Source organism: Lissotriton helveticus, chromosome 8 (genome assembly GCF_964261635.1).
Source record: "Lissotriton helveticus chromosome 8, aLisHel1.1, whole genome shotgun sequence".
Lineage (NCBI taxonomy): Eukaryota > Metazoa > Chordata > Amphibia > Caudata > Salamandridae > Lissotriton > Lissotriton helveticus.
Genome location: NC_136069.1, coordinates 195,553,857 through 195,580,905, shown reverse-complemented (window position 1 = coordinate 195,580,905; position 27,049 = coordinate 195,553,857). Strand labels below are relative to the sequence as shown.

Genomic DNA, 27,049 nt, shown 5'->3' with positions numbered 1-27,049 from the left:
CAATTAAAATATATTATTATTAACAAAGATAATACAAAATCATTAATTACACATTAACACAATATCCACAACACACAATTACAATAATTACTAATTAATAGAAATTAATTTAAAAATATTTAATTAATCAATAAAAATTTATTACTTACCATCCTTCACACCATTTACACAAATAAACACCACAACACACACCTAAAAATCAAACAATTAACATAATTAATTATTAATTGATTAATTGAAATTAATTAACTATCAAACAATTAATAATCAATTAATACATTAGTCAATACATTTGATATAATTAAATTACTTCCCACCCTATTTCCCTATTAACCCACAACCCGCTACAGAACTAAAAACACAAAATTCTATTAAAAAAAATATTAACTACTATAAATAATTATCTAAATCTATATAATTAAATTACTTCCCACCCTATTCCCCTATAAACCCACAACCCGCTACGGAACAAAAACACAAAATTAAGCTTAAAATAATTAATAACTAGTAACATTTTAAAACATATAATGAAATGACAAACAATTCTCATTAAAAAGACTAAAATACATAACATTATTAATAATTCGATATTTTTGTCAACTATGTTTTTGTAAACAATATTTAAGACATCGATATTTTTTAAATCGATATTACATCCCTGTCAGTCGATATTCTGGTCAACGATATTTTTGCTGTTGATATTTCTTCATCACTATATTTTTGCGGCAATATTTATGTCCCTCGACAATTCTACGTCAATATTCCTGCTCTACACCCGGACGAACTGGTGGAAGAACAGGATTCTGCCTCATTGGATTCATAAGTAAAGCTAGGACGTGCTTCCTGGAAACAAAAGGCATTCTCATGTGTTTGCATAATACAGTAAATTAGTCAAAGGGTGGCTAAGCTTCCACTCCAACAATTATGGGATTGAATGTGGGCTGCTCTCCTGGTAAAGGTAGCTTCATTGAAGCTGCAGCAAATGGCCACTTGTCAGTCATATTCTGAACACAGTTATTAACAGGATGGAGGTCCACTCCTGGCACTGCATTTACCTGGATTGGGCAATGTGTAATCAGCCACCCCAACTGAAAAAAAGATATAGCTATAAGAACAGTCCAAATTTGTTAACAAGTCATTTCTGTGAGTGCATTTTATGGAGGAATTATTATTGATTTCCATATTGCAGGAACATTTCTGTAGGGGCTCAGGCAAGCTAAATTATGACACAACTAAGTCACTGCAAAATACTCACAACTGGCTCAATTAATTAAATCATTTCTAGCAACCATTTTTACAATCCAGGTTTGATGCATAAGTGGGTCTTGATGGGCTGCGCCACAAGAGTTCAAGAAGCATCTCACTGATGAAACTTCACTGACATGTGCGTTGGCTTGCTTATGTTGGATTTCAGGAGGGATGTGGCTTACCAGTTGGGACCGGACTGTTGTTTTTCAGGCAAGCCGGTTAGTTTCTGTCTTTACTGGCGCAGATAAGTTAATACGATAGAATGAAACACACCCAGAGTAATACTAGTAGATCACTTTTAATCACTTATTTCCACTTGTTGCCTTCGCTATATAGAAGATGGACCAGTACAGAGCCACAAACGGAAAACAAATTGGGAAGAAAAGCCTGCACCAGGAGTACTTGATCCCTGATCCCACAGAACAGAAAAAGGTGTCAATATAAGGAAACAACATCGTCATAGACGAGAGGAAGATAATGCTATGCACAAGCATCTAGGCTTCCACATTTTAATTCCGGTTTGTGCTGTGCAAAGTTCTCATCCTGTAATAAGACATTTCCTATTAGGATATAGGAGGACAGACTACACTATCAGTACGGAGATGAGAAAATTACATTTTTTTTTGCAAATTGTGTTTTAACTTACTTTCTAATATAGTCACCCAAGTAACTTTCAAGTACAGCTCCAGTGGTGAGAAGGCACCTCTCAGGCAAGGCAATAATCAGCTCTCCAGCCTTTGGCAAAACAAAGTTGAGATTAAAAAGGACATTGCTCCTCAAACCAAAGTAAGTGAAAAGAGCTGCATTAGCATGTTAATCACCAATATTACTATTTCATTGATAGTGCATTGAGCACTATCACTCAACAGTTCTAATGTGAAACCACAACTTCCACAAGTCACAGGTTCATAAACACCTGGACATCATTGACTCAAACAAGAGCATACAATCTATCACAGCAGTGAAAATAAATGTGGCCTAATAAACACACATTCACTCTTTTTTTTACTACTGTTCAAAGGTCAAATTTGAGTTTAACACCACAGTACAGCAAACTTGACATGAGAAAATTACTTTTAATGCAACACAGATTGTATGTAACATGTACTATAGGTGGAAAATCAATACTCTTAATGGTTCCGAGGTCTCTTCAATGTGATTTTACCATACTGCCTAAATGCAATCACTTGTGTCCTGTTTTGATCTTGTGTACACATGGAAAAAACATGACAAGAACCATATATACAGATTGCAAAGTCTGAAGCGTTATTTCTTGTCAATGCGGAGAACTGAAGGGGTATCATGCCTCACTCAAGGCTTCACCTCTTGCGAACCCTAGGCCATCCTTGCACTCAACAATGATCACAAATAGCATATTGCACTCTGCACTTGTGCATATATAACACGGTGGCAGCTGCCACTGTGAAGTTATAGTTAGCATCAAGTTCATTGCAAATTGATTTTTTGGTTTAATCATGACTCTTGCCCCATCTGATGATTCTTCTCGAAACCTCCAAAACAAAAGGTTCCCCTAAATACACTTCTTCCTGGAATGTTTTGTTATGTTATGTTATGTTATACTGGGGTTTTATATAGCGCACGGCTACTCAAAGGGTGATCCATCAGGCAAGACCAGCGAAAAAGGTGTCATACTGTTCCTACGATTTAGTAGGACTGTGTATTAGGTCAATAAAACTTTACAATATAGAGACTAAGTCTACTCATATTATCCGTAAATGTTGGTTCAGTTAGCTCACAGTACTGTATCTAAACTCCTAAACCTTTAAAGTTACAGATGTTCTCAGCAACGTCAAACATGAACACACTGATTCCCAAGGAATTCATGGAAACAAATCTAAACCTTTCGTTTGTCACTTTTACATGACCAATGTTTTACAAAGAAAAGAAGCAATGATACATATTCAAATGTTTATTGAAAAGATCTAAACCTTGTAAGTAAAACATGAACTGCGATTATTAGACATCATGGTTATAAGCATTATTAGAATGGTAAAAAACAAAAACAATTCAGCCATGTTAATTGTTACTAATGTTGCCCTATCTATCGATACTACCCTTAACTCTATCAAAAGCGTGATGGGTGTACTCTTCTGGCAGACCCTGTTGGAATGATCTAACCCCATATTTTGGTGTAATGTCTCAGGCAGTCGGTCTGCATTAACGAATACACCCCATCTTAATGTGCAAGCGTGCACACATCTCTGCTTCCGCAGCCATCTTCCTTCTTAAGATGAATTTTGGGGGCCTGCCGGGTTGTATCTCATTTGCAGCTCTCTGCAGCATTCATGATAACTCAAGTGCTGTAAGCTAGCCGAATCAACATTTACTGATGATATGAGTAGACTCAGGCTCTTTATGGTGAAGATTTGTTGACCTAATACACAGTGCTAATAAATTCATTAAGACCGTATGACAAAGGTAGGGTCCCTGCTGGCTACGAACGTTGTTACCTGAGGGGACATTGTCGCCACATTTTGTGGTGGAACGGGTGCATCGAGTCCCAACGAGGCCTCTTCGAACAGGCTCTAATCCTAGACCGCTCCTCCTCCGCATTCTGAACTATAGAGACCGGGACTCCATCTTGAGAGAAACATGCAAACTCCACGATATCCAGATCGATAACGCAAAAATCATGTTTTTCCCCGATTATACAGTTCAGGTGCAGCGCCAAAGACATTATTTCCTGGCGGTGAAGCAACGACTACGCCATCTTGGTCTTAAATACTCTCTTCTGTTCCCTGCTAAACTCTGTGTAGTGGCGCACGACAAAACGCACTTCTTCACTAGCTCAGAGGAGGTGGAGGCATGGTTGGACGGAGGCACTGATAAGGCTCCCCGAAGACCCGCAGAAACTTTTCAAACAAAACGGAATAGAGGTCCGAGATGGAGGCGCCGGAACAGATCATCACCGGTCCCTGCGAGCCCAGTGCAGGCGGGTGCCGGCCCACCTGAGGACGTGATGCATCAGGAGCAGCAGGACGCCCTTCGTATAGTTGCGTAACTCAGATTACTCCTCCAACGCCCGCGGCACACTGATATGGGTGAGACCAGGTACTCCCTTCGTGGTGGAACACTCCCACATTGGCAGGGAGGGTAGACTTGTTGTGGTGAGAGGGAGGCTAGATGGGCGACATGTGGTGCTGGCATCGGTATACGCCCCTAACACTGACCAGCAGGGGTTTTTGCACAACTTTCCACGTCTTATCCCCTTGGCATGGCCTCCCCTGGATACTGGGTGGAGACTACAATTGCGTCTTGGACGCCACGCTGGACCGCTCCTTTCCACCCCTGCCGGGTACACCTGTGTTGGGAGCCATGAAAGCCCCCACAACCTGGGCCACCCAATGGGACCCAAGTGACGCATGGCGGTGTCTCAACCCCAATGTCAGGATATATTCGTTCTATTCAGGCGCCCACGACTTGCACGTACGACTGGATAGATACATGTTGACTAACGACTTGCTCCCGCACGTCACTGATGCCTACTATATGGGGCACACACACTCAGATCACAACCCACATGTACTGGACCTGGCACGGGCACACACACATCCTCCTATCCCCACCTGGAGACTGCAACCAAATTTGCTCCTTGACGCCCCATTCCGCGATTCATTATTTGCACAAATAGTTCATTACTTTGAGGACAACACGGACACAGCGTCCACCCCCCAAATAGAATGGGACGCATTTAAAGTTGTGATCAGGGGCCACTGCCTGGGCACGCAAGTTAACATACGGAGGCAGCTTGAAAAAGATTTGATGAAGATAGAGGCAGACGTCATACGCAAAGAGCAGGCGACGGCTGGGAGCAGAGAGGAGGGCGTGCTGGAAGCCCGGGCGGAGTGCGAGCGATTGTTGGACAGGCTACGTTGCCTCAACTATGCGGCGCACTCGGCCCGCACTCAGAGTACAGGTGACAAGCCTGGCAAGTTATTGGCCTGGTTGATCAGCAGAGAAGACCGAACGATACCGGTAACGGCGATACAGGATAGTAGGGGGGACATGCTCTACACGCAAAGCGAGATACACGAGGCTTTCACCGCTCATTATAATGCACTATATCGCTCCCAACTGCAAACTCCCCTTCCGGACACTGCCGAATATCTCGCGAACATACCGCTGCCGGCACTACGAGATGCCCAACGCGGAGACCTGGCAGCCCCCTTAGCACCCGAGGAGATTCGTGTGGTTATAGCTGCGCTATCCAACGGCAGGTCCCCTGGGCCAGATGGACTGCCAGCGGAGTTCTACAAGGCCTACTCGGATCTGCTGATCCCGGAGTTGATCCGGATGTATGAATCGGCAATAGAAGACTCCTCTCTTCCAGCAACGCTCAATGAGGCCACCCTCATCTCCCTCCTAAAACCGGGTAGAGATGGAAAACAATTGGGCTCGTACCGGCCTCTTGCACTTCTAAACACTGACTACCAAATGTTGGCGTCTACCCTGGTGCAGAGGCTAGCCCCTTTCACGCCCACGGTAGTACATACCGACCAGAACCGTTTTGTACCCACATGAAGTACCTCACACAATATCCGCCGATTATTCAGAGTGCAGGAGTACGCGGTGAGACAATGGCCAAGATCGGGGTGTTTAGTGCTTGACTTAGAAAAGGTTTTTGACTCAGTGGAGTGGCCTTACCTTAGGGAGGTGCTGCAGAAGTTCGAGCTGGGAGATGCCTTCATAGGCATGGTCAACTTGCTGTATCAGACACCCTCAGTGCGGGTCCGCACCGGCGGCCTATTATCCGCAGCCATTAGAGTTCAGAGAGGCACGAGGCAGGGTTGCCCCCTGTCGCCACTGCTCTTTTCATTGGCAATGGAGCCGCTGGCGGAACTGTTGCGGGGGCAGAGTGAGGCTTGGGGCCTCCCATTGGTGGACGGTATTCACGCGGTCTCCTTGTATGCAGACGACCTGCTATTATATATCAAAGACCTCACGCAAGTGCCACAAACACTAACGGACACCCTATGCACCTTTGCAACCCTTTCAGGGCTCAAAGTTAACTGGGGTAAATCCGGGGTGTACGCCTTCAGCCCAGACATGCATGCATGCGAGGTGCGACTAGGCGGAGTGCAGCTAGACTGGCACACCACCACGTTTCGCTATTTAGGTATTCATATCTACCGATCCCCCACGGATGTGTTAGAGGGTAACCTAATCAGGGCCATCTCTTCCCTGCAGGCACAAATGGCCTTTTGGAAATCGCTTCCCCCTCAACGTCCACAGCCGGATAACCCTAACAAAAATGATTGTGCTGCCGAGGCTATTATACTACTATTCCAACATACCGGTGTACGTCCCAAATCGCATCTTTCGAGAACTGGAAGGCAGGCCCCGAGTAGCGTTAACAAAACTTTACGCACCGGTGGCAGCGGGGGGACTGGCGGTGCGCAACCAGGAACTCTATTACTTGGCAGCACAACTACAGTGGGTGGTTGGATGGCTCAGTGGGAAATGCCTAACTGACACGACCTCCGACACCTCAACCCTGACCCACACGCAGGTCCTCAAATTGTTTCATTCCCTAGCCAAAACACCTCGCCCGACACAAATACATTTAGCAGTAGCTCACAAGTGCTATACGCGCAGCTTGCGACTCACGCGAGCGGTGACGCCGTATGCCCCGGCACTTCCCCTGCTGGGCACTCCCAGAGATGGAGGGATTGTAACTGCGTCTGCGTTGGACAGATGGGTGCAGGCCGGGATCGATACGATGGCCGAGCTATACACAGATGGTGCTCTGCTCCCATTTAATAGACTGGCGACGGCCACGGACCTACCCACAGGGCAGTTTCTGCTGCTCACATCCTTGATACACGCATACACAAAAGCCTGGGGAGACATGACCGAGGAACCGCAGACACACTTGTTGGTGCAATATTTGCACGTCATGGGAAATGGATCCCATGTGATCCATTGGCTGGCACAAGCACTATTGTCGCATACGGCTTGCACCCTCCACTCACTGCGAGACAAATGGGCAGTGGATCGAGGCAGAGAATGGGCAGACAAGGAGTGGGAAAGAATATTGGAGGGACCCACTAATATTCCGCGTAACTCGCGTTTCAAGATCATCCAATTCTATATCATACATAGAGCGTATTTGTCACCGGACAAAATTAAGCAATATTTCGCAACAGACACGTCCGCATGCCCGCGCTGCTTACTGACAAATGCGGACATCCTGCACATGCATTGGACCTGTCCCAGACTGCAGTCGTATTGGCACAACATAACAACCTGTTGACAAGGGGGCTGGAGTGGAACTACCACACACATGGGAGGCATGCTTATTTAAAAGAACGAAGCATACTAAAGTTCACACCAGGTTCTGGGATCTAGGACTGGTCACCGCCAAGAGACTTATTACCAAGCATTGGAAGAGCAGGGACCCACCGCACATACAACACTGGTGCACCTCCTTTAATAATTGGGCGGCAGCGGAAAGTACAACCCTTCACAGGGAGGAGACAGCGAGACTGAGGGCTATTCCAATGGCGCAGCCTTGGGATGACATCTTAAAGACCTTTCACCAGCCGAGTCTTGAACAGGGCATCACATAGGCGCCGGCTTTGCTGGGCGACTTAGGAATAACAGACGAGGGGGGGGTAGCGCACCCAGGAGAAGTGATCTGACCCCAGTGGGTAGTAGCATGTCACGCACACGACACGAGACACTAATTGCATACACGTAACGGATGGGACTGACCCGCCCCCTACATGCGCAGCCGACTGCCGATACTCTGCCATGACCACACTGACGGTAAAATAAACCCACCCCCACATTATGACCCCCACATCTAGGAGCAATAACGTACGTCCATGGACACGCATGAACACACTACCTGCCCACCCACCCATTAAGACCTTCCCCAAATTGAGGCTCTTATTTTCTTTACCCCTTTTATTATTCTTGACCCCTTTCATTATTTAATTTGTATATTTGTTCTCCCCACTAGTTGACCAAGTTAGACGTGTCCCAACGAGCCCATTACAGGACACGATAGTTAAACTGTTTGTAAGCCACCGCGTTGACAGTAATCAGTTAGTTCCCTGAATGGTTGACAATGCCCGCGCCCACACTTGTGGGGCCGCTCCGAGTAGTGGGTCTTCTGGACGTGGCAAGAGGACAGCGGGACTGCCAATTATGAAGGACAATAGGTCCCAGATGACACCCACATGTGAAACACACTACATATGTAATAGGTCCAAGCGACAACCTACCCCTTTGACACCCCATTGGGCACATACTGGAAACACATGAAGGGCCATTGAAATGTGGCAAGTACCGTTGACTCAGTTCCAAGGCGCCATCTTCCATCCCACTGATGACCCATTGCTCTGTGAGATGGGAAACACTCTTCGGCAACAGGTACAGCGAGGAACTGTTATTTGATTCATGTATTCTTGTTCCTCCTTTCCACATCACTGGCTGTAATGTAAGCAAACTGTAATGCATAATATTACTGCTATGTATGATCGTAGCTGTGACTGGGAAGGATGATTATCTTCATTCTCCTCAATCTATTGCTTGGTATTGTAACCATAAATGGAAAACTTAATAAAGATATTCAAACAAAAAAAATGACAAAGGTAGGGTCCCAAAATACATTTAACCCATGAAATATCCTATAGGAAAATTAGATACAGCCAAAACTCCTGAACGAAATCATACCAATTCGGTCAGAGAGCTAGCTCTTTACTCAGAAAGTGTGCTTTAGTAGAAAGCTGTTTAGTAGTTTGAGAAACTGAGGTTAAAAATATATAGATATTTAGAGATACCTCGAACACCTAGGCCTTGTGAGGGGTGGGGTCCCATTGGGGTTTTCCACTGTGGCCTGGGCCTAAATTAAAAAATAAATATATTAGTACAGTGGCAAAATAAAAAAAACTGATAAAAAAGGGTTAGCCCGTGCCTTTTTAAATTAGATTTCCTGTGGGTGGACTAGGGTACAGAGGGGTCAGCGCATAACTAAGGGGAGGGACGTGTAAATCCCAGTGCAAACTGCTTCACAGCCAGGCCACCCCTTTCCCTTGGGCCTGGACCATTTTTTTTGTTTTGGAGGGGTGTGCAGCCCCACTACCTGAGCTATTTAATTTTCCCCGGGGACCCCATTCCTTGGGCCCAATTCATTTTTGTCTTTGTCCATTACCGGGCCAAAGTAACGTGTACAATGAATTTTTTTATTTGGGGTGAAGGGCATGTAATGGATACAAGGCTCATATCTCCAATGATGCTCTGTTGTTCTCTGGCTGCAAGTGCGCAGGCAGCACACACAAACCTAACTTGCTACCTGCGCCCTCATGAGCAGAGAACATAGGATTGCTCCAGCCAGGCAGGAGCAGAAACAAAAGCTGCTACCACCGGGCGGGAGCAAAGCTGTTGACCCAGCTCTCATCGACCCCCAGAAAGGGTGCTGGCAGGGGAACCAGCAGGGGTAAGGAGGCCATGGAGCTCCCACCCACGGCTCCCAGTGCTGTAAAGTTGTTGGTGCCGCAAGAGGGAGGGGCACCCACTTAATAACGAAAAATTTAAAAATAGCACAGCAAAATACAAATGAAAACAAGGTGCTTTAGTGTGGGAGCTGCCTCCCTGAGCTGCCAGAAAACAAAAGGTAAAAAGATAAATCTTGGCTGGAGCTCCCGGGTGGGACCAGAGCACCCACAATCAGAAAAAATACTAAAAGAACACTAGTCACAGCCTCACTACTTCAATAGTCAAGTTGCTAGGCTGCTCATTAATTATTTATTGCTCCCTACCGGAAGCGCCCCATTATGCCATGTATGAGCTTTATTTTTAAATATCCGAGTAAAAGTGGTGCCCCAAGGAGGGCAGGGGCCCCATCAACTATGAATTAAGGTGTTGTGGGGCGGTTGGGAGCACAGCAGCCCCCAGGTATGCTAAAGAAAAATTAAAATCACAGTACGTCTCCTGGGTCACATTGAACGCATGACCCCAGGAGAGATCACTATGGTTGTCAAAGCACTCCAGGCTGGAGCTGTATGTTCTGTTGCTGGAGTGCAGGGGCTCCTTGTGGTTGGTTTTATGGCTGCATTTTGTGGCCTGAAAAGTGTTAAAAATCTCAAACGCATGTTTATGGTGGTCTTTGTGACAATTGTTGTAATTATGTATTGCAATGTGCTTATTCATAAGGAATACATTGTATTATGGTTATTAATAAAATATTGTGTTGACTTTTTGACAAAGTCATTAGGTCAGCTTCATATACAGTAATGTGCTGACTGATTCCCCCGATAAAGCCACTAGGTCTACCTTTTATATTTTGGGGTTCAGAACCTATGACAAAGCCAGGAGGTCTGCCTGAATTAAAATGACACCGCTTTAAATTGTTACTCATACACAGATGACAAACTCTACCTGAACGTCTCTTCCCCTCCACACATAAAATGCCTCAAACACTGCCCGCACCTCATCCAGAGCTGGATGTCCAGCACTTAACTGAAGCTGAACCACAGAACAAAGGATTTGTGCTATCTGCCCAGAACAAGAAGCACGCACTAGTCCAGGTCTGACTTAACGGCATGACCCTGAATGGATTCAAACATCCAACCACAAGTCACTGAGATTCCCCCTGGATTCAGACTGTATCCTCAAGGAACGAAGAAAACGGAGATAGTACCCTGTCTCTACTACTGAAACTTACTCCATGAAAGTGACTTCAGTAATTTTGTTCAAGTCTTCATACTCTTGTATATGGATGGTGGCAATGCCCTGCTTCACAAGCTCTCAGATTCCACACTGTTGGGTCTGGTGACTCAGTGGACTAATGCATCCACTCCAGGGGTTTGTCTTCGACCTTGTGGTTAAAGGTTCGAATCCCAGTGGGTCCACTCAGTCTCTCATGCTTCAAGGTCAATAAAATGAGTATCACCGAGTTGGCTAACAATAAACAAATGTTATTTCAGGGTCAAGAGACCAAAGGGTGAATGTGTGCTTTACAAATACACGTTACGTTTTGTCACACTGAGCCCCTTATGGGTAATCCTGCAAGCTACTGATTGAACAAATCAACAGTTTTAAGAAATATGACCAGATGACCCCCACCCAGATGGAGCGCGCCTGTCTCCCATTGCTGCCTGTTTAAAAATCAGTTACACTATCTACAAAGCCAACCCAACCAGCACCTCAGTCTGTTTGACTAACAAGCGCACTATCTGCATTGGGTCAGGTCACATCTCCAGCCAGGACACCATAGTAAGTGCAGAAAAAAAGATAACACGCTTTTTCTATCTATGCACCACGGAACTCAAACGATGCACCCATATCAATTAGGGCCGCACCAGGCCTGCCGAGCTGAAGACACACCTCTTTATATAACACTAGACCATGACACAATAAGTCTGCTTTCACTCTCGGAACTGGCCACCTCACCAATCACTCACTGACTTTATTGCTACTTTTGACAAAGCACTTTGTTGCTTTTTGGCTAGGTTTGTGCTGTACAAATACCAAATAAACATGGGATAGACTAACAAAAAAGTTTGCTTTGCAATGAACAGAATTAACTGACCTTGAGAGATTTCGTGCTCATCAGTCCTCTTCCTGTACCTAAATGTGTAGAAATTAAAATATGTTTTTTAACTTGTACGCAACAGAAATTTCTAACGGTATTCTTTCTCTAGAAGTGAGAAAAAAAAGCAAAGAAAGACTACTGCAAGAAAATGTAAAAGATTTATTTAGAAACAAGATATGATTTGTAAATAGAAGAGCATGCTGTGTTTTCTAAATTCAGACAGTCCTATACCAGGAAGGAAAAAGGTTGCATTAAAAAAAAATTCTTTATTAAAATGTAATCACAGACATGGTGGTCTGCTGACCCAATCACGCCTTATCCCTATAATGGCAATCAATCGGAATGACTCCGAAATCACAACCTACCTCATGAATATTGATGATGTAGGTCGGATTGGGACCCAGTATGATTCGAACTTTTGTGAATGGCCAATTAGTACGAAGGTTGTTTGGCAAAATACTTTTTCATTTGTAAATATAAGTGCGCAATTTGTGACCACTTTTGTCAAAGGAAATTGCGCACATTACGCCACAGGTGCCTATTTTAAAAGAGAAATCTGGCGGGGACTACCAGGCGAATCATCAGATTAATATTGTGCACAGTCTCTGATACTTTGTTATTTCTGCAGGTAAGTATGATCATTTCTGCAAAAGGCTTGTGTTTTATTGTTATTTTATATTTACAGTGGAGAAATCATTTAAGACTGTTAAGGGATTCTAGGAAAGGAGGCGAGGGAGTATTGTCCCAAACAGCAGTGTTAAAATCTTGCTTATCCATGGGCTATATTTAACCCTGGTATCGTCCGCGCAAGAAAAAGTGTAGCATTGTTGCTAAACTAGTCAAACTGTGCTTATAAAACACACAGATTGCGGTGACAGAAAAGTAGCATAGAATAAGGCATGTTGTCCGAGTCAAAGCAGAAACAAGGCAATAGGTATGTGATTGGCCCATGGCACCCTCAGGGCAGTGCTTATGGGAGGATTGAAGGGCAGTGAAAGGCAGTGAGTGGCCGCAGGGGACAGCAATTACTAGCTAAAGAAGGGTATGCTGACTAAAGATTCCACAGAATACAGTGTTGATTTTCGCTTCATGCCTGGGTTTTAGCCTCCACACCTACCTTTGGGTACAACCCCCACATACACCCTCCGATTAGCGGTGAGAATTGGTCATGTGACCTGACGTCATCAGGTCCAGGCCTACTCTAAAGCACCTCTCCAACCACAACATCCACCAAGAGCATTAAAGTAAATGGTCCAAGTTTAGGGGCACCTTTCTTATTTGGGCCTGTCAGAATGTAGCGCCAAGGACAGATCACTGTCCCATTTCACTGCCATTCAGGCTTTCTGTTATGTTATGTTATTTCTATTTGTAGGGCTTGCACATCACCCAGAAGGGTATCTTGGCACCTGTGAAATGGAGGGAGATACTGGCGTTTCCGAGGCTTATTATTGGAAAAGCCAGGTTTTTAGTTTCTTCCATAACTAAATGACCGAGCAGGCAGCTCTAAAGTGGTTGGGAAATCATTTCAGGTTTTGTTGGGGAGCTAGGCAAAAGCTCGTCCTCGAGCTCTGGTCCGGCAGATGTGCTCCCTTTGGCGAAGATGTCATATGGATATGTATGAAATGGGACTCCTGAGTGGATGGTTCAAATGGTGTTGGGAGATTAAGTTGTGGTGTTGACTGGCCAGCAGGTCAGTGTGCCTTCTGGGGTGTTTTTGTCCTTAGAGTGGAAGACTTTAAGGGTGGAGAGGTCCGTTTGAGTGGTAAGGGGGCTAGACATTGTTGCAGATGATATTAATTTGTATTGTGAAGTAGTAGGACAGCTGTCTTCAGAGTTCCTGGGATGGGATGATGATCGAGGAGCTGGCGGGTGAGGACGACAGTTCATTTACAATGGTAAAGATTTATTTGGAGGTGTTGGAGCTGTTTTGTGTCCTTTTGGTGAAAGGTAGGCACTTGGTGGTTTTGAGGCGCTGGCCATAGATCTGGAAGGCTGATGTTAGGGGCCTGTTGATGCTGTCGTGGGAGTTGTGCCTCCGTCATTCTAGCTGCTTATACTGACTGGAGCCAGATATCCTCAATGTACCAGCTAGCTAGCTGCTTGGATCGAGGTGTGGGAGTGGTTATCAAAGGAGTCAGGAAATCTGTGCAGGCGGTTATACACGTATCAAAGTTTGTGATTGATCACTCTAGGTTGTTGGGTGGGTGCGAGCAACAAGGACGAGAGGTCAGAGGTCTACAAGTCCTTGGGGATTTTGTTCCATTGGCATCCAACAGCTTGAGTGTAGGCGATTCTGGGCTGGTTGGGCAGGTGCAGCCCCAAGCAAATAAGGAAGCGCCCTGTCCAAGTGAGTGGAGTGGGGTTCCCTACCATAATGTTTGAGGTTACTTAATTAAAGGTAACTATTTTAGCGATGTTGATTTGGACTTTGTATCCATGTCCAGCACATTGCACGACTGATGTACATAGATTTATATTTTACATTGTGGAGGTCGCTACTATGTTAATATTTAGGTCAGAGTTAACATAGGAAGAGCATTTTTTGTTTCTCTAATAAATTGGCGCCATTTCACGAATTTTCACAGAACTTTCCCAAAAAAAAGGTTCATCCTCCTTCTGTTCCTTCCTGGAATGTTTCGGGATGATTTGTCAAGTCAGGGTCAAGACATTCTGGGGGTCCCAAAATGCTGAATTCCTAAGTAAATTTCCATAAGAAATTTCGGTAAGCAGCAGAAAAAAATGTCTTAACAGAATTATACAAAATTTTAAAACTTTACTTAGAGAGCATGCTTATTAAAATGTGGTATAAATCAGTTCAGTCATTTTCGGTAATTGTGTGTTTAAAGATGGTGCTCAGGTGGTCATGAAGGAGTTAAATAGATAGTGGTCTCTGGACTGTTGGTGTCCAGATATGCTTTAACTGACCACTTTAAAGGAGCTTGTCAATATTGACTGGTTGTGGCTAATATCCACTGAAAATAACCTTCAACCTAGAGCTGCCCACAGTGCTTTAAAGTAAGATGGCTGCTCCAATTATATATTCTAGGAATAAGAGTATACGTCATAATGGAAGGATGTTGACCTAGAGGCATTTCTAGTACTCCTGTTAGGAAGTCATAGGGAGCATTTTGAGTTGTGCCTGAGAGATGATTCAGATTCAACAAGCGTAATGAGGGCTGTAGTAAAGTAGGAAGGAGGCTGACGCAGGTCAGTATAATCAACAAGTGATTTATTGAAACAGTTCAAATCACCAAGAACCAACCCCAGCCACAGCTGACAGGCAACAGTTCGCCTGCCGTCATCCGCTCCTCCGCAGGCGCTCACATTAGAACGTTGCCCGCCGTGGCATTCCAATTGATGTCACGGCGGCACGTACCACAGTAGTGACGGGGGGCTGGGAAACAATGGCATAGTTGACAGTAGCCCCCCTGTTATAGGAAGATACCACACATCCCCCTTCCCTGTGCAAAACAAGACAAACATTGCATAGGAGAAACATTTGAACATGCGTAGAAGTCTACTCAGTAACATATTGCTCCAGGTACTTGGCCCAACTAACCACCCTTTGGCTGGTTCTGCGGGGTGGGTAGGATTCCCCAGGACGCCCCTTCGTGGACGAGTTGCCCTTAAACCGGTGATTCACACCCATTTATCCTCTATGTCTTTGTCCCCTTCAGGGAAGTGACATCTTACTACTCTAGCTAGGTTCCAAATCTTCCCCTCTTGAGTTTTTATGGCGTTTTTAAACAGCTTGACAATCCTCGTGGGTTTTGTAAACTCGGACCAGCTCGCTCGGACAGTGGGTGCCCTGATTTTCACTGCGTCTCCCACTTGGAATCCTACGTCTCTTACAGAGTGCAGTTTGTCATACCTGCCTTTCCTGTCTAACATGGCTTTGTGTTCTCTGTCCACCCCCTTCAATTCTTTTGAGTGTCCAGTCCACCCTTTGTGCCATCCCATCCACCCCGGTGAGCGTTTAGTGTTGGGTTTCCTTGCCCGGAGTAGTTCGAAAGGAGCGATGCCGGTTGTCTAGTGGGGGGTCAGTCGGTAAGCTTCTAGACGCTTTCTCACTTCCTCCTTCCAATTCAGCCCATTGATTCTTGCCAGTTGGATGCTCTCCTTAACGGTCTTGTTGAACCGCTCGACCATCCCGTTGGTCTCAGGATGATACAGAGCGCAGCGCTTGTGTTCAATCCCATTAAGCTCAAGAAAGTCCTCCATTTCTTTAGAGCAGAGTTGCACCCCATTGTCTGTCAACAGGCTCCTGGGCAGTCCTTCCCTGATGAACAATTCATGTAAGAACTCAATAACCACTTTGGTGGTGATCTCGGACACTATCTTCACCTCTGGCCATTTGGAATATATGTCTACGAGCACTAAAATATAGGGAGTGTGGATTTCGCCCATCAGCGGGCCCACAATGTCCAGTGCCACTTCTGCCCAGGGCCTCAACGGGGGTGGTCTACATTGCATGGGAGGCGTGTGTTGCTTCAACACCTTGTCGCTGATGGTGCATGATATGCAGTCTCTTACTTTCCTCTCAATCTCATTGTCCATGCTGGGCCACCAATAGTCTCCTCGCATCCTCTGTTTAGTTTTTGTGATGCCCAAGTGTCCTTCATGGGCCAGATCTACTAAGTACTCCCTCAGGTTTTTGGGAGGTATCAGTCTTGTGCCACGGAACAGGCATTCGTCAATGATGGACAATTCATTCCCGACCATCCAGAACGGGCGTAGGGTCACATCCTGTTTGTCTTTGTGCTTCCAACTTTCTTTTACCCTCGTGTACACTTCCATCAACTGGTTATCCGCTTTAAGGGCCTCCTTCCAACTTTCTTCTCCCACGGCTCCTTGGGTAATCACGCACACCTTTTCCGCTTGTGACTCTTCCTCCTCGTGTTCATTCCCTTCGACTGCTTCCTCTTCCTTTGTTTCTCCCACAAGACGTGAGAGGCAGTCTGCTGCGAGATTTCTTGTCCCGGGTACATATTCGACGTTGAACGTATACTCCTGTAGATTTACGACCCAGCGTCTGATTCTACTGGAGATCGCGTCGAGCCCTTTCTTGTTAAACACTTCGACCAGGGGCTTGTGATCATTTCTCACGTTGAACTTTGTTCCCCAGACGAAGTCCCCGAACTTGTTCGTGGCCCAGTGCACCGCCAAAGCCTCCTTCTCAATTACAGAGTAATTGACTTCGGACTTCCTAAGAGATCTCGATGCGAAGGCTATGGTTTCCTCACCCCTCTCTCCTACTTGTGTGAGGACTGCCCCGAGTCCTTTTGAACTCGCATCTGTTGTCACCACCGTCTTCCTGTTTTGTACAAACGCTTTGAGGCTTGGGGCTTCTGCTCGTGCTTTTCTCACGTCCTCGAATTCTTCTTGGCACTGCTCATTCCAACTGAACGCCACGTCTTTCTTTAGCAACTGGCGAATGGCATAGGTCCTGCCTGCGAAGTTCTGCACGAACTTGCTGAAGAACTCCAGCATGCCCATAAACAACTTTATTTCCTCCTCGCTCCTTGGTGGAGCCAAACTGATTATAGTATTCTGGAGTTCTGCTTTGGGTCGAATGCCACCTGGCGTTACTTTGTGTCCTAGGAAGTCCAATTCTTTACATCGAATCCTGCATTTTTCTCTTTTCACAGTAAGACCTTGCTCTCTGAATCTCGCCAGCACCTGTCTCAATCTTGCATCGTGTTTTCCACTGTCCGCGCCAAAGACCATCACGTCGTCTTGATAGCACAATACCCCAGGAATGCCTCGAAGAATGCTGCCCATGAGTCTTTGGAATACCGCTGCGGCCGAGACCAGACTGAACGGCATTCTTTTAAATTTGAAGCTCCCATTGGTGTTACGAACGCAGTGAGTTCCTGAGAGTCTTTGTGAAGCCTGATTTGGAAGTAGGCCGATGTTAAGTCTAGTGTCGAGAATACTTTTGCTCCTTCTAGCAGGCTCACCATCTGCGTGATGTTGGGCAGCGGGAATTTGTCGACCACCACCTCTTTGTTCAATGCCCTGAGGTCGATGCACAGACGGACAGACCCATCTTTCTTCTTAGCTGCGACGATCGGCGCCAGCCACTCTGTTGCCTCCACCGGTTCGATTACTCCTTGGTTGCATAGTTTCTCCAGTTCTGCCCTGACTGCCTCTTGGATAGCTATGGGGAGGTTTCTTACTTTCGCCACTACTGGCACAGCGTGCTCCTTTAGTTTAATTTTGTGAGAATAGTTTTTTAGACACCCTAGTTGCCCGCTGAACACTTCCTTGATTCCTCCTACTGTCTCACCTACCTCTTGCACCAAAATCTGAGGGGTTTTGTTGGGGTTGAGGTATACTCCTAGTTCTTTTTGCGCTTGCCACCCCAGTATGTTGTCCCCTTCTAGGGATACGTAAACCTTAGAGACTGTCAGTCTGTCTTTGTATTCTACGGTGCCCCAAAAATACCCTTTCATGTTGATGGGTCGACCACCATAGCCGCCTGGCCTGACGTCCATTTTGTTCAACTTGAGCTTTCCTTTGGCCACCCTCTCAAATTCATTGGCATTAATAATTGTTATCTTTGAACATGAGTCAAACATGGCCTCCAACCCTGTCTCTTCAACCTTTATCATGTCTTTTGGATTGCCAATTTGTCCGCTCTGCACCTGTAGGACGATCTCATCGCACACCCGTGCAGTATTATCCTTATCCTTGCCACTCCTGCAGTATTGCCTGAAATGACCCTTCCTGCCACACTTACTGCATGTGTATTTCAATGCGGGACAATCTCTGTCATTCGCCATGTGTCCTTGCTTACCGCACCTATAGCAGTTGCCCTTGAAGCTCCATCCTCCTTTGCTCTCCTTCTGTTCTGTCTGTACATTCTTCTGCTCTTTCACAGCCAACACAACTTCACTTTCTGTCACCACTTCGCTCACATTGACCTTGCTATCACTCACTTTATTTTCTTTGTCTTGTTTGATTTCGCTAACACACTGCATCCTGTGTTCTACTTGCTTGGCTACTATGAGCACCTCCCTTAGTGGTGAGTCGTCTTTTAACCACAACTCCTCGCGCACACGCCCAGTCCTGCATGTTAATACAAATTGGTCTCTGATTCTTTCCTCACACGCACCTCCAAATTTGCATGTGGCAGCCAGTTTGCGTAAATCTGATACGAAATCCTCAATCGATTCCCCTTCTTTCTGCCCTCCTTTGCCAAAATGGTACCGTTCCATGATAGTGCTAGTTTTAGGAAGGTGATGTAGATCCAATTTTTTAAGGCTAATCTCAAATTCGTTCAATCCTCTCGCTTCATGTGCACTCAACTCTGGGAGGTGTTCCAACACTTCCTCCCCTCCCGCCCCCAAATAGTATGACAATAACGCTACTTTCCTTTCTAATCCTAAATTGGGCCCACACACAACTGCATAGTTTAGGAAAACTTTCTTCCATTTCTTCCACTGTATAGCGGGTTCCCCTGGGCTAGTTAAAAAGAAAGGTGGGGGCGTTACGTTCTGCATATTTTCCCTGTGGCTTTTCTATACTAACACACTTATCAGACTGATGAAAATGTGTTCCATAAAACCAATGCTACTTCTAAAATATACTGTATTACAATGGCCCAAGTGGGCCTGGTTTTCTATGTCTCATGTAAGCTGACCTTCACACACATTTCTATGCATCAGGGGGGTACATTACTTTCTGCAAGATGTATCTACGTTAACATTCGTTTCTAACTTTACTTTTGTGCATATGTGTTGAAATACCATGGATGGTAACCCCATAGGAGGCTGGAGTTAGAAGATATTCCCCCCCAAAAAAATGGTCCTACAGTCTTTATACGCAAAATACTTGTGCACCCAAAAAACCCAGTTCAAATTCCATAATATCCGTGGGTGGTTCACAATGCAGCAATGACACAACACGGGCCTATTTTCCTCATGCCCAGTAGATGGCGCTGTTAAGCTAGGAATTTACTCTCCTCTTCGTCTTTCACAGGTGAATTTCCATAAATTATGTCTCTTATTAATTCTATGTCAGGACGGAGGCTCCGATTATGCGGTCTCATTTCTTTACTACCAAAAATACAGCAGCCAATCACAATAGTAAAGAAAAACAATAAACTACATATCCCATGAACCTCTAGGATACCATAGAGTAGGTGTAGTATAAAAGGTATTCCAGAGGACAGTCCTTCCTCTTTCTTTGCTGCTCCGCAGCCAGTTAAGTGCATTTTTGACTTTCTTCCTTGCGCTTTGTGCATTACTCTGCGCTTTGGGTAATTTTGGTTAAAGTTATAGCGTGCTTGCTCCGCTTACCTTACTGTATATGTTATTGCCGCTTGCTATTATCGCATGTGTTGTAGCGCTTGACTTCGCGCTGGTTTTGCATTGGGGGCGTGTGGTCACCCCCGCATGCGGGCTTGCTCTTCTGCGCCTGCTTTTACTATTGTGGAGTGGGAGTAGGAGCTGAGAAACGCGCGTTCCTCGCGCGTCTCTCATTTTCAGCCGGCTTTGTTTTCTGTGTCGCGCATGCGCAGTACCTTCGTCTCGCGCTTCAGGCGACCGTCGGTACTGCGCATTACCTGCATTCCTGGCGTTTGTGAGGAGGAATTGCAGCGCGTCTTTTATGCATCTGTCAGAAAACATTAAAATCGGCTTTCTAAGCCTCTGCCCACCTGCCGGCTGTCAGGCTCCAGACGCCCTTTTGTCAGAGAGGACTAAGGGTTGTAAAATTTAAAGTAGGCTTTGCCTAGAGTGTTACAAGCCCTCCCTCCACATTCAAATTGTTCCTTCTGGTCAGTTTTCTTGTCTGAGGCTTGTTATTGGGGTCGCACTCCCCCTGAATACCCTAAGGGTGTGAATTTCAGTCCTTTCCTCTGTGGGCTATTTACTGTTCTTTGTTTACTTTTATGAAGAGGAGGGCTTCTACCATGGTGAAGAGGAACCTTCTGGTTCCATGGAGATGGAATATGAGGGACAGGCTTTCCATTCCAATCTTGTTCCTTTCCAGTTACACCTCGCAGAATATGCATCTAAGCAGGGATGGTTGCCGCCTTCAGGGCGTTCCACTAGATCTCCCAAGAATCCGCATGTGGCGGACTTTGTTAAACTGGCGCATTCTCTGGCTGCACCCAAATCCTCTAAGAAGGGGAAACGCTCTAAAAAGTCTTGCAATCCTTCCCCTTCCACTTCTACCTCCTCTGACTCTACATCTTCTGAATCCGAGTCGCCCCCTCCTAAGAAGAAAGCTCGTAAAGAGCACTTTGTTGATGCCCCATCTAAGCCTCCGGTGCTAGATTTTGAACCCACTGAAATTGTGCATCCTAATTCTTCGGCCTGGTTGCCTTCCCCTGAGGTGGCTGCTTATGTTCAGACTAATATCAGGCGATCTTTTGACAGTAACGTGCGAGCACGCTTAAGATCTGAGTGTCCCCGTCCCGATCTGTCCGACAAGTTAGTGGAGACTCCTGAGGTAGACCCTACAATGGTGACTTATTTACGGAAGTATTCCAAGGATCCTAAAAAGGGTCTCGACAGGTCATGGAGATCCTGTCAGGATAAGATGCTGGATCTTCTTGGCCCTCTCACGAAAATTTTGGATTTAGCTTTACGAGCGAAAGACTCTGACGCCCTGATTGATCCGGAAGAGATGGTAGGATGGGCTCAGCGGGCTATCTGCATGCTTGGTAATGCTAACTGCGCCCTAAATAGTGAACGCCGTCGATCAATACTCATGAAGCTTGATCCTAAGCTCACTGATCTGGCTCCTTCGGAGTCTGGGCCTCTAGCTCAAGGTTTACTATTTGGTCAGCCGTTTTTAAAAGAACTCTCCAGTTTTGTGGCCACCTTCAGCGGCTTGGACAGGGCGCAGGCCAACCTGCGTAGAGCTTTCCGTCCGGTTTTCGGTCGGGCTGGACGAAGGGGGCGTTCGTCCGGCCGTGGAACTTCCCAACCTAATCAGAGAGGAGGTCAGTCGCAAAGAGGAGGCGGACAGGAGTCCTACAATTCTGGAAAATCGAAGTTCTACCCTTCAAGGAAAAGTCGGGGTCAGTACTCCAAAGGTGGATACGGAGGTGCCCAAGGTGGCCGCCCAGATTCCTCAGGTGAGATTAATTCTGTCTTCAGAAGTAATTTTGGGGGGCAGGTTGAGATGTTTCCTTCCAAATTGGCAGTTAATCTCCAGCGATGCTTGGGTGTTGGAGACGGTCCAGGGCTACAAACTCGAGTTTTACGCTCACCCTCTCCAACATCGTCCTCCTTCTCCCCATGTTTTTTCCCTACGAGATCAGGAATTCATCTCCACAGAGATAGAGTCTCTTCTGGCGAAAGGGGCCATAGTCCTTTCTTCCCCTCATCCAGACGGCTTCGTCAGCAATGTCTTTCTGGTGGTAAAGAAAGGAGGGGGTTCTCGTCTAGTCCTCAACCTCAAGGACTTCAGCGGCGGAGTGGTGTATCGTCACTTCAAAATGGAAAGTATTCACCTTCTAAGGGATCTCTTGAGGGAAGGAGACTGGATGGTTCGTCTGGACTTGAAGGATGCGTATCTTTCAGTTCCAATCTATGCTCCACATCGTCGCTTTCTCCAGTTTCAGTGGCTGGGTCAGTGGTACGAGTACACGGTCCTTCCGTTCGGTCTATCTTCCGCTCCGTGGTGCTTCACGAAGCTATTGCGTCCAGTTGTAGAGTCCTTGCGGGCCCGTGGGGTCAGGTTGATTGTTTACCTGGACGATTTTCTTTTGATGGCCCAGTGTCCTCTCCTTTTACAACAACATCTGCATTGGTCCATCGATCTTCTGCAATCTCTGGGATTTCTTGTGAATCCTCAGAAGTCGGACTTTCGTCCTTCTCAAACCATGGAGTTTCTGGGGTTCAAAATCGACTCAGTTGCTTGTCAACTTCTGCTCCCGGGACAGAAGATCAGAGCAATCAAACGGGAATTGCGTTTGGTTTTGTCCGAACAGTTGGTTTCCTTGCGATCGGTAGCTCGAATTGTGGGTCTGTTGTCCTCCTCAATTCAAGCAATCTTTCCAGGTCCTCTACACTATCGGGCCCTTCAGCGTCTCAAAATCCGTCATCTTCAGAAGGGCTTGCGGTATTCCGATATGGTTCCTCTTTCAGAGGACGCCAAGTGGGAGATGCTGTGGTGGTTAGACCACATGGAATCCTGGAACGGACGTGCTCTTTTCGGTCAGACTCCAGAGGTTGTGATCGAGTCCGATGCGAGTCTTTGGGGATGGGGAGCTCGGTGCGGCTCTCTGACGACAGGGGGGCGTTGGTCTCCAGAGGAGTTGTCCCTCCATATCAATTGCTTAGAGCTTCTTGCGGGCTCTTTTGCGATTCGTTGTCTAACTCCCCATGCAACGAACTGTTGCATTCTTCTACGCATGGACAACATTTCTGCTGTGAGGTATGTCAACAAGCTCGGAGGTACGAAGTCCATGCTCCTGGCAGAAATTGCCAAGGACTTTTGGCACCTGTGTCTGCAACGTCAGATCACGGTTATTGCCGAATACCTTCCAGGTCGCCAAAATCAAGTGGCGGATTGGAATTCTCGCCATCTGAGGGATGCCAGCGATTGGAGGCTTCACCCTCGGGTGTTTCGGCTCCTGTCCCGAACTTGGGGTCCATGTCATCTGGATCTCTTTGCTTCTCGGCTGAACATGCAGGTTCCTCAATTTTACAGTTGGAGACCGGATCCTGAGGCTCTGGCCACGGATGCGTTCCTTCAGACCTGGCCTCCTCTTCTATGCTATGCCTTCCCTCCCTTCATAATGATTCCGAGGGTTCTGGCCCGCGCGAGGCTCTTTCTGTCGGAATTGATTCTGGTCACTCCTCTGTGGAGGGCCCAACCGTGGTTTCCGATTCTTCTGGAGATGAGTTGCTCTCCTCCCATTCTGCTTCCCGACCTGCAGAATCTGTTGCTGGACCCTCTGAGAAATCCCCACCCTCTCATTCTGTCGGGTCAGCTTCGGTTAGTGGCGTGGCGGATTTCGGGGGACGTTGGCAAGTCCCTGGGCTTTCTTCGGAGGCTGCCCGATTTATCGGGGAAGCTTGGGCTCCCAACACACACAAGCGTTATGCTTCATCTTGGAAACGATGGTGTGATTGGTGTGCACAGAGGTCAGTGGATCCCTCTTCTGCAGATGTCACTTTAGTTTCCAATTTCCTGGCTTCTCTGGCTTCTTTGGGTTTGGCTTACAGGACGTTTAACAACTTTTGGTCTGCGATTTCAGCTGGTCATGTCCCTGTTGATAGTAAACCTATTGGTGAGCATCCTCTTATTTGCAAATTACTCAGAGGCATTCGGATGGTAAAACCTCCTTGCCCAAAGTATGTCGCCTTATGGGATGTTTCAGTGGTTTTACGTTTCTTGGATTCATGGCCTTCTAATTCTTTGCTCTCTCGCAAACAGTTATCTGCCAAACTGACCATGTTGTTGTGTTTGCTTTCTTGCAAACGTGTATCTGATGTTCGTGCCTTGGATCTGGCTGGACGTCTTTTCACCCCAGAAAGGGGTTTCCTTTACTATTTCTCGCCGTACTAAGTTTAACACTTCTTGTGTCTCATATCCTTCTTTTCCTCACAATCCCAAACTCTGTGTGGTTCAATGCATCAGGGATTATGAGGTGAGTACTGCTCCTTTTCGTAGCAATCTCCAAGGTCAACTGCTTATAGCTTTACAGAAACCGTTTAAGCCCGTTTGTCCTGCCACTTTAGCAAGATGGGTTCGTTGGCTCATGAAGGAGGCGGGCATTGATGTCTCTGTTTTTGGTGCCCACTCGGCTAGAGGAGCTATGGCCTCTAAGGCTTTTTCCTTGGGTGCCGGCCTCCAAGACATCTTGAAGGCTGCTGATTGGTCTTCAGAGTCAGTGTTTAAAACCTTTTATTTTAAACCTATTATGCATGTTGCTTGTGTTGTGGTGGAAATGCTTTAAAAAAGCATAATCGGAGCCTCCGTCCTGACATAGAATTTAAAATTTGCTAACATTCGTGCCAAGAATTTTCAATTCTATTAGGGACAGGAGGCGAGGATTATCCCACCCTTATTTATATATATGCATTGTATTGCTCATTGCTTTTACACTTGTATTCTATGCATATGTTGTATTTTTCCCTCCCTTATCCTTTATCCATGCTTCCTTCATCTGGTGGTTTTGGATATTACGGATTTGTTTTTTCATTTCATGTTCTGATCCTAAATGATTGCATTTGGTCGTGTCCCTCGGGCCAGCGGTGGCTGTTCTTCGGACGGTTTCTCCAGTTGCAGCTTTCTGTTTAGGACGTCCTGGACCCTTGGCCATCCGTCTTTCTTCTGGTTCATTGTTCTGCTCCCCGAAGACTGGGTTTCGTGTTTATCTTCATTTTATCTTGTTGGATTCCTGGAACTTTTACTTGTATGACTTTACTTATGACTGAACTGTTCTACACAAAGAAAGAGGAAGGACTGTCCTCTGGAATACCTTTTATACTACACCTACTCTATGGTATCCTAGAGGTTCATGGGATATGTAGTTTATTGTTTTTCTTTACTATTGTGATTGGCTGCTGTATTTTTGGTAGTAAAGAAATGAGACAGCATAATCCTCGCCTCCTGTCCTTAATAGAATTGAAAATTCTTGGCACGAATGTTAGCAAATTTTAAATTCTTCAATAGGTTGCGCTCGTTTGTTTTTCCTGATTAGCTTACGCGCACTGCCCCACGCTTTTTCCAAGTCTCTTTCAGGCGCTTCTCTACAAGTAACATTTGCGTAGTCAAGGGTTCACCCCTCTTGTCCTCCCTCGCCGGATAATACTTCACTCTGTCTAGCCTTCCGACTTGACTCTCGCAGACCCTCACAGGAAGCGTGTGTGACCGTTATATGCTGCTGTCAACGCTCGTATTCACTCATCACCGCTCCGCATGCCATTCTTAGTCAGGCGTTGTTTACTCCTTCGGCACCCAACCATCTTTGATTAGCGCTTCTCTCTCTATTTCTCCACGCACTCAATGACATGCTCAGACACTTGCCTGCATTTAGTCTGTTCTTCGTTACTGTCTTTGTTTGCCAGCTGCTGAGCTTCTCTTTAGGCTGTGTTCCCCCTCACACCTTTTAATAGCCTGTAGGATGCCTCGGAGTTTACCCTCGGGCTTCAATGCTTCGGCTTATCTTTCCGATTCCAGGCACGCAGTGACTGCTTCGCGTGTTAGGGTTAGTTCTTCTATAATTTCTTGTTTGTCCTCGTCGCCAGTGTAGTAAAGAAGGAAGGAGGCTGACGCAGCTCAGTATAATCAACAAGTGATTTATTGTAACAGTTCAAATCACCAAGAACCAACCGCAGCCACAGCTGACAGGCAACAGTTCGCCTGCCGTCATCCGCTCCTCCGCAGGTGCTCACATTAGAACGTTGCCCGCCGTGGCATTCCAATTGATGTCACGGCGGCGCGTTCCACAGCGGTGACGGGGGGCTGGGAAACAATGGCATAGTTGACAGTAGCTCCCCTGTTATAGGAAGATACCACAAGGGCCTTCTCTGAAATTTGTAAGAAATAAATGCAGTTACTAACAGTGCCTCTAGTTGTAAGAAGTGGTTTAACACCGTGAACTCCCAAGCACATGGTAGTTTGCTGTCGGCACTCAAACATCCCCCCCCCCCCCCGCCAGGTACATGGTGAGGATTATGGCACTGAGAAAACACAAAAAATGAAACTGTGGAGACAAGGAAAGAGGAGGTCAGAATGGATGCTGGGAGCAACTAACTGTTGCCTGTGCCAGGAATGATGCAACTAAGTTCTGGAAGATAGAGAACACCCCTTTTTTCGTGAATTACCCCTCCTCTAAAATTGATGCAACCATAACTGAACATGCTTGGGTGAAGCACTTTTCTACTCTCTATGATTCCAAAAATTTAGACAGCAGTGTTCATTTTACCCTTACTGTGATCTGAGAAATAAGGACAAAGAGTGGCTAAAAAAGTGGCTAAAAACCTTGTTCAAGGACGTTAATGGCGTTATGTCTGCTGTTGAAAGGTGCCTTTGCAATAAAGCACCGAGACCAGATGGTGTCCCCATCTATCTATTCAAAGGTAATCTGGCACTTTGGGCGCCAATTTTTGTGAATCTTCTACAAAGCGCGATTAGCATTGGCCCTCCGAAATCCTGTCTAAAGCACAAATTGTACTGATCTATAAAAAGGGCGACAGGGGTGACGTCCAATGCTACCGACCAATATCCTTAATAGATTCCACAGCTAAGGTATTGGGCAGGGTACTATTA

The 27,049-nt window shown here is 46.1% G+C and overlaps 1 protein-coding gene across 2 annotated transcripts in view; it reads right to left on the bottom strand.

Annotated features, from left to right (window-relative positions):
* Positions 1–27,049, bottom strand: part of SETD4 (SET domain containing 4) — a 120,278-nt gene that overhangs the window by 55,166 nt on the left and 38,063 nt on the right. For both annotated transcript variants that reach the window (XR_013599783.1, XM_078656897.1), the window contains exons 4-5: positions 11,807–11,844; positions 1,895–1,983 (exon numbers count right to left, since the gene is read on the bottom strand). Coding sequence is in view for 1 of the 2 variants with exons in the window: in XM_078656897.1 (XP_078513023.1) it covers positions 1,895–1,983; positions 11,807–11,844 (127 nt within the window). In the remaining variant the exon portion in view is untranslated. The remainder of the gene's footprint in view (positions 1–1,894; positions 1,984–11,806; positions 11,845–27,049) is intronic.